The sequence below is a fragment of the Narcine bancroftii genome, chromosome 3 (genome assembly GCF_036971445.1).
Source record: "Narcine bancroftii isolate sNarBan1 chromosome 3, sNarBan1.hap1, whole genome shotgun sequence".
NCBI classification, from domain to species: domain Eukaryota; kingdom Metazoa; phylum Chordata; class Chondrichthyes; order Torpediniformes; family Narcinidae; genus Narcine; species Narcine bancroftii.
This window is the reverse complement of record NC_091471.1, coordinates 265,835,371-265,843,221: the sequence shown is the minus strand read 5'-3', so window position 1 is coordinate 265,843,221 and position 7,851 is coordinate 265,835,371. Positions and strand designations below refer to the sequence as shown.

Here is a 7,851-nt window from a genome sequence, read left to right as displayed (position 1 = left end):
GAGAATGTACCAACTCCTTACAGACAGCGTGGGATCCGAACCCCGATCCCAATCGCTGCTGCTGTAAAGGCGTTGGGCTAACTGCTACACCAATCCTGAGACAAATGTGACGTCCCAACCCATACTTCTGCTGCTATATCCTGTGATCTTGTGGTTAATTCTGTTTCCTCCAGCCTTACACAATGAGAACCACTATCTTCTGGTGTGAGCTTGTCTTAAATTGCCATCTGATCATTTTCCTCCAGGACGATACCTTCCTCGATGATGATGACTCTGCAGCGGATGCCACCAGCAGCACGGAGGACATACCCTCCTTGGAGTCATCACTGCAAGCATCAACGTCCTTTGGAGAACTTCGGCTTCCTCGTTATCCGGTGGCAAGTCGCCCAGAAGATATCACCAGAACAGAGAAGAGTTCAACATTCCCAATGCAACTCAGTAACACTGGGACATTCCAACAATTTACAGTCGCCTGTCCTTCGCAAGAAATGATTGAAACCAATGATTATTTCCTCGATCAGAAGTGCAACTCAACAGACGGAGCTGGGGAGGATCAAGACCACAATGCATCTGATTCAGAGAACGCAATGGAGAGTGAAGATCAAGATTCCTTCCCTTTGTTAATCAGGTCGATGTCCAGCTCCAGAAGGCACAGCTGGGAAGGACCTTTATCCCCTTCAGTGCTTGGAGGTGCACGAAGAAGGTAAATTCATCCAACAAAAGAGAAGGATGAGTGTAGATGAATGAGGGGAGATTTGATAAAGGTCTACAAAATTAGGAGGGGTAGAGTAAACTCGTAGGCTTTTTTTTGTGCTGAGGTTAGGTGAGATATAAACCAGAGGACGTGGGTTAAGGGTGAAATAAGAAAACTTTAGGTGGAACATTGGGGGGGGGCGAGGCAGGGGGGGATCTCCTTCACACAGAGAGTTGTGGGAGTGTGGATCGAGCTGCCAGCTGAAGTGGTGAACTCAGGCTCAATTTTAACATTTAACCCTTTGGGATCTAGCCATTTTTAACCTTTCATCATAATGTGTACTCTGGACTGGGTCCATGGGTCAACTGCAGAACGAACACGAGTCCTAACCAGCTGGTGGTCCGCTCTAAAACCAGTCCCAGAAAACAGGGACATGGAGTATATGAGTTTGTTGGTAGAAAACAGGGACAGGGAGTCCAAAGGGCTAAGAAAAATTTGAACAGGTACATGCATGGGAGGGCTATGGATTAGGTGCAGGTCAGTGGCTGCAGTGATCTATGGTTCCAAGGAATTGTACGATAAAGGGCTTTCTGCACGTTCCCTTTCTTTAGCCGTTGGTGTTACTTGTAAAAGGTAAGGTGGCACGTTAACAATATCCAGCTAGTGATCAATGTCTGATTTTCCTCTATGTGAAGGCTAGGAAGGTGTAAGGTGATGTTACTGGTCTGCAGTGTTTAAAGCCTGGTCATGGACAACAAAAATACCTGAGGATTTTGCTCCTTGCACTTGTTGAGTGTCTTTAACAGAAGGACCTGTCACTTGGTGTTTTTAGTGGAGTGAACCAGAACACTGAAAGACATATTCCTATATCTCTCTGAATCCTGCTGCCGTGTTCTTCAGCAGGTGAAGCATATTTACAACCACGATAAATTTAAGAAATGAACAGCTTGCTGTTTGATGTAGCCCATAAGGAATGTTTTAACGGGGAAGGAGGACAGGAGGGTTGGGAGAGCAAAGAGAAGTGGAGAGGTTTGGTCATAAAAGGCCGCGGGTCAGGGCCCAGACAACTGAAAGCAAATTTGCCTATTCAGGTGCCTGTATATGTGCTTGCAAGAGGCATAGATTGCAGAAAAAGAAGGCTAAACACGAAAGTCTGCAGATGCAACGATTGAAGTAAAAGCACGCCGCTGGAGAAACTCAGCAGGTCAAACAGCACACTTTATATCGCAAAGATAAAGATACAGAATCAACGTTTGGGCTTGAGCCCTTCACCAAGGTAATGAGATTGCAGAGTTTGGGAGGATGGTAGTAAGGAGCTCACATGGTTTCGATCATAAGGACCTTAAACTTGAGGCATTGCCAGGTAAGTGGAGGGGTGAAGGTTGGAGTGGATCAGGGCTTTGGCAAGCAGAGGTTTAGATGGAGTGATTATTATGGAGCTACAATGGAGGGAAATGAGCCTGGAGAGGGTGGGGACTAAAGAAAGGATGAGTATTTCTGCACCAGAGCAGAATCAGGCCACATCACAGTGGAATACAAGAACATGAGGAGTAGGCGTTGGTCTTCAAGCCTGTCCCACCATTTAACATGATGGTGGGGATCTTATATGCTGGCCTCAACTCCACTTCTGTACCATTTCTCCGCATACCTCTATTCTTTGATCTACCAAATATTTAACCACCTCCACTTCAAAGCTTCCTTCACCTGCTGGGGTAGAGGACTCCAGACTTTCACCACCTTTTGCAAGAAGAAATGTCAACGTACATCATTATTCCCTGATCTTGTAATTATGACCCCCTTCTTTGAGAATCTCCTGATTGTGAAAACATTCCAGCAACTAACCTGTCAATCCCCCCCCCCCCCCCCCCACCACCCCCCAACCATCTTAGGATCTTGTATGTTTGAATAAGGTCAATCCTCATTCTTTCAAAATCCAAGGAATACAGGCCCAAATAATTTAAGCTTTCATCCCAGGAAATATCTTGGTGAATCTCCTTTCCACTGCCTCCAATATAACTATATCTTTTGTTTAGGTAAGAAGATTAAAACAGTACATGGTAGTCCAGATGAGGCCTCACCCTGTTAAAATAGGCTCCTTACTTTTAAACTCCATCGACTCTGCAATGAAGGCCAGGATATAGTTTGGCTTCCTAATTAATTGTGGACCCAACTGCTAACTTATTTTGCGATTCAGACACAAGTACACCTCAACCTCTCTTTGCACTTCATGCATTTACAGTCTCTCTCCATTTAGATAATAATCTGGCCTTTGATTTCTTTGACCAAAGTTCATAAGCTCTCACTGACCCTCCTTTTGCCAGTCATTCACCCACTCACTCAATCTATCTATATCCCATTCCAGAACCACAGTATCCTTATCAAAACAAACCCTTCCACCTATTTTTGTACCATTGGCTAATTTGGAAACCTTATGTACTGTACCTTCCCCAGATCATTAATGTCTTCAAGCCTGTCCCACCAAGGTAAACAACCTTGTGCCAAGAAATGACCCCTGAGCTATTCTCTTCCTGCCTGTCTGAAAATAATCTATTTATCCCAACTGCCCATTTTCTAGTTTTCAATTCATTCTAACCTGCTTTCTCTGATAGGATGGTCTTTTCCATTTATGAAGCAGGCCTTTTGTTAAATGCATTTTGGAAATCTAAGTACGTCTGCTGTCATTGCCTGTACTGTGGTCGGGTTTGGGACGTTAGATTACATCCCCTCCTCCAAACTTCATAAACTTGGTCGTCTTAAGCTCAACTGCCTGTGAACTGACACACAAGGCCCCAGCTCACCCACCGTTCACTACAATGGTGCTCAGTCCAGAAATAAGTCGAATCCTTAAAATATTATTCCTGGTTGCGGTGATTTGCATCAGCCCTATGAGAATTTCCGTGCTCCTCCATTTTTCAACCCAAAAGTTGTTGGTCTTGTCGATAGCCACCCAGATAATTTTTCAATACATTACAGCATGGTAGAAGGCCCCTCTAGCTAATGAAGCCCATGCTGCCCAATTACAATCAAGCTACTAACCCTGTATGCTTTGGAGAGTGGAAGGAAACTTCTGTCGGCCTGATATCCTCAAAGAATCTGAGCAAATTTAAGAAACATAATTTACCTTTTATAATACAATGTTGACTCGGTTTAATTATATTCACCTTTCCTAAATGAATGGCTATTTCTTCTTTGATTATTGACTTTATCACTATTGAACTCATTGGCCTGTGGCTCTCATAAGGTATTGTTGAAGGAGAGGATGTGAATAATGAAGGCTGAGAGAGTTGGAGACGTCTTCAGGTAGGGGAAAGGGACACGGACAAAGCCAGCAAAGACATTACTGTAGAGAAGAGATTCATGGGAATGTTGCTGGAATCGAAAGGCTTGAGTTAGAATCTGGGATTGTTTTCCCTGCAGCCAAAGAGGCTGAAGAGTGACCTTCTAGAGGTTTATAAAATTATGAGGGGCACAGACAGAGGAATCTAAAACTAGAGTGCCCAATGTTAAGATGAGAGGGGAAGGTGTAAAGGGGATCTGAGGGGCATGTTTTTCACATAGGTGGTGTAACTGTAACAAAAGAGCTGCCTAAGGAAGAGGTAGAGACTGGGATATTTCAGTGTTTAAAAGGCATTTGGACAGAGTACATTGATAAGAAAGGTTTAGAGCAAGATGGGCCAAACACAGGGATTAGACGAGATAAGCATCTTGGTCAGGATGGAAGGGCCTGTTTCCGTGTTGTATAACTATATTAACCTATCTGTGAATCAGTAAAGACTTAACTTGATCAATGGGACCACAGCAAAAGATAAACCACATCACACTCATATTCACTTCCGCAAGGAACTGCAAACAGTCTTGCACATGTGCCTTCCTGTTTCTTTGTTAAAGACAATTACAGTTCTTCACAGTGCGGAATAACTGGGATGTGATCTTAGGGTGATGTCAACAAGGGCCAGTATGGAGATGGGAAATAGGAAGGGGTAGGGTAGATCCTTGAGAGAGTTCAAAGGTCACAGTATGGGGATGAGGAAGAGAAATATCAAACATGTTGTTGTCGTCATTGAATAGAGAGATTGGGGAACCATTTCAAGTTGTGATTAATGGGGAGAAAAGATCCAGCAACACAGATGGCTGTCTGAGGAAGATCAGCTATCAAAATAGTCAGATGCTTTTCCATTTTCATTTCCTCACAAAGGTGCTTTCTAGATAACTGAAGTGTGTTTGTGTTTGCATGTGCATTTGCAAGTTTGCCCGTATGTGTGAAGGAGCAAAAAAAAAGAGAGAGTGAGGCATTGATATATTTTACCATGTTTTATTGCCAAGCTTTTATTGACTAACGGAGATATTTTCGATGCCTCTTTGAATGTGCTGGTTTGGCAAGCTCTTACCTTCGATTGTGGACTTTTCCACCAAAGTGGGAAGATTGCTGAGATCAGTCATTCCAAACAGAGCTCATTCACCAAACCTAAACATTCAGGCTAACCCTGCAGCATGAGATAATCAGCAAAACCTTCCAGGTCCAGTCCACAAACCACTGTCCGTAGCAGGCCTTGTCCAACTGAAGTGAGACAGGCAAGTCATTCAGACCACGCACTGTTTCTATTGGAAGACTGCTGCTCTGTCACCGAACTAGTGGCTGTTTCATTGAGGACGGGTGTGGAGCTTGGAACAGCTCCTCACTCCCTCAACTAGCAGTTGGTGACTAATTGCCTGCATACAAATTTGCCAATTATCCTCAGCGAGGACTGCAGACGGAATCTCCACTTCATTGTTCTCCTTTTCATTTTTATTTATTCCCAGTCATTGCCTGTACTGTGGTCGGGTTTGGGACATTAGGTTACATCCCCTCCTCCAAACTTCATAAACTCAGTGGTCTCAAGCTCAACTGCTTGTGAACGGACTCACACCAGGCCCTGCTCGCCCACCATTCACTACGATGCTGCCCAATCCAGAAATAAGTTGAATCCTTCAAATATTATCCCTGTCGCTGTGATCTGCACCACCCCTATGAGAATTTCTGTGGGCCTCCATTTTCGACCCAAAAGTTGGTGGTCTTGTTGATAGCCACCCAGATAATGTTTTTATACATTACAGCATGGCAGAAGGCCCTTCTGTCCAATGAAACCCATGCCACCCAATTACACTCAATCAACCTACTAACCCCGTATGTTTTGGAGGGTGGGAGGAAACCAGAACGCTTGGAGAAAACCCACACAGGTCAGAGGGAGAACGTACATACTCCTTAAAGACAGTGCTCAGGTAACTGGCACTATAATAGCACTGCACTATAGAATCCTATATTAAAACCATACAATGAATGAATATTCCAGCACAACAAAAAGGCCCTTTGGCCATTCTAGCCTGGGCCAAACTATCAATCTGCCTAATCCCACTGACCTACATTCCTCTATCTCCCTCCCATCCATGCATCTGTCCAATTTTTTGTTAAATGTTAAAATTGGGTCCATTTTCACCAGGTCAGCCTGCAGTTCGTTCCATACTCTATGTGTGAAGAAATTACCCCTTATGTTCACATATATAAATTCTTCAGCTATCTCTTCACCTACCAAGTGTACTCCAATTTCTGGCTATGCTGGTGGAGGGGGGGGGGGGGGGTGAGGAGGAGGGGAGGGGAGTGCTCTCCCTCAAAGAGTGAGGTGATAAACCTCACTTAGGCTGCCCCAGTAATATGTTTTTGAAATCGGGTAATTTTAAACCCCCACCCCCCCGCCAAGTTGTAATCCCATGCCAACTTTTCCATGGAGGTTCTAGCCACTTTCCCATTCTGCAGGAACCTTCCAACAGACTCATTGTGCTTTAAAAAAAAACCCTCAGGCAGAAAAATGGGTAACAATTGGAAAAGATATCAGAGCCTTGGCATCACCTTCATTCTGACACAGTTGACTCTGCCCATCAATGTTATAGGTAGAGTCCTCCATGTAACCAGGTCCTCCTCAATCTTCTGAAACGAAGGGAGATAATTAAGTTATGTAAATCTTTATCTACTTTAACCCCTAGATATTTAATGCCTTCTTGCAGCCATTTGAATTGACTTCCTCGTTGGCGCTACCCATAATCCTCATTCGTCAAAGGCATTATCTCATTTTTATCTAAATTCACCTTATACCCTGAAAATTTTCTGTAATCCTCCAATGTCAAGGAATAAAGCCTTAACCTATTTAACCTTTCCTCTGTAACTCAGTTTCTCAAATCCCAGTAACATCCTAGTAAATATTTCCTTTAGGTAGGTGCCCAACACTGCACATAATACTCCAAATGTGGCCTCACCAATATCTTATACAACTTTACTATAACATTCCAACTCCAACACTTAGTACTCTGATTTATGAAGGCCAATGTGCCAAAAGCTCCCTTGACAACCCTATGACACCACTTTCAGGGAATTATGTACCTGTATTCCCAGATCCCTCTGTTCTCCCATACTCCTAAGTGGCCTTTGGTTTGTCTTTCCAAAATGACACTTTTTGTTGCATTAAATTCCATCTGCTATTTTTGCACCTGGTTCATATCCTTCTCCAAGCTTTGAAAGCCTTTCTTCCTGTATTAAATGATAGAATTGCCTCCCCAAACCCTTCTTCTTTGTATCTCCCATTTCTCATTTAAGACGCTCCCTAAAATCAATTTCTTGACTGTCAACTGTCTCAAGGACTGGTTGTGAAGTATCAGTCCTGGGCAATGCATTGGAAACAAGATGTCAATTACAAGCATATGATATGGTTTGACATGAGCTCATTATCATATCCTTAAGTACAATGTACTGATGGTCTGAAGTTCCAACTTGCTGCAGCCACACAAATATTTAAGATACAACAAGTAGACTTTAAACTCTCACAATATGCCATAAGACAGAAGAAAGAAAATAAATATAAAAAATCAATTAATAATCACGGTTGCAGTTAGTGCAAAAAATAATGATGTTTCAATAGTGCAGCCAGATCTTTTGGTGGTCCCGCGAGTAGGTTATGCTTAAGGGAGTAAAGCGAAGTTCAAGGGCCTTGTAGCTGTTAGATGAAATCAGTTCTTGGATGTGAAGGTGCCATCATGCACATTGCATTCAGCCTATTTAAATCAACATGGTGTTGTAGGCACCACAAACACTAATTACCCATTCCTGTTTGGCCTTGTAAAGCTGTGGT

General features: G+C 43.3%; 1 protein-coding gene across 4 annotated transcripts in view; it reads left to right on the top strand.

Annotated features, from left to right (window-relative positions):
* Nucleotides 1-346: 346 nt before the first annotated feature.
* Nucleotides 347-7,851, top strand: part of arhgef18b (rho/rac guanine nucleotide exchange factor (GEF) 18b) — a 128,741-nt gene continuing 121,236 nt past the window's right edge. For all 4 annotated transcript variants that reach the window (XM_069928027.1, XM_069928026.1, XM_069928025.1 and 1 more), the window contains exon 1: nt 347-703. In XM_069928027.1, coding sequence (XP_069784128.1) covers nt 429-703 — 275 coding nt within the window. In that variant the 5' untranslated portion in view covers nt 347-428. The remainder of the gene's footprint in view (nt 704-7,851) is intronic.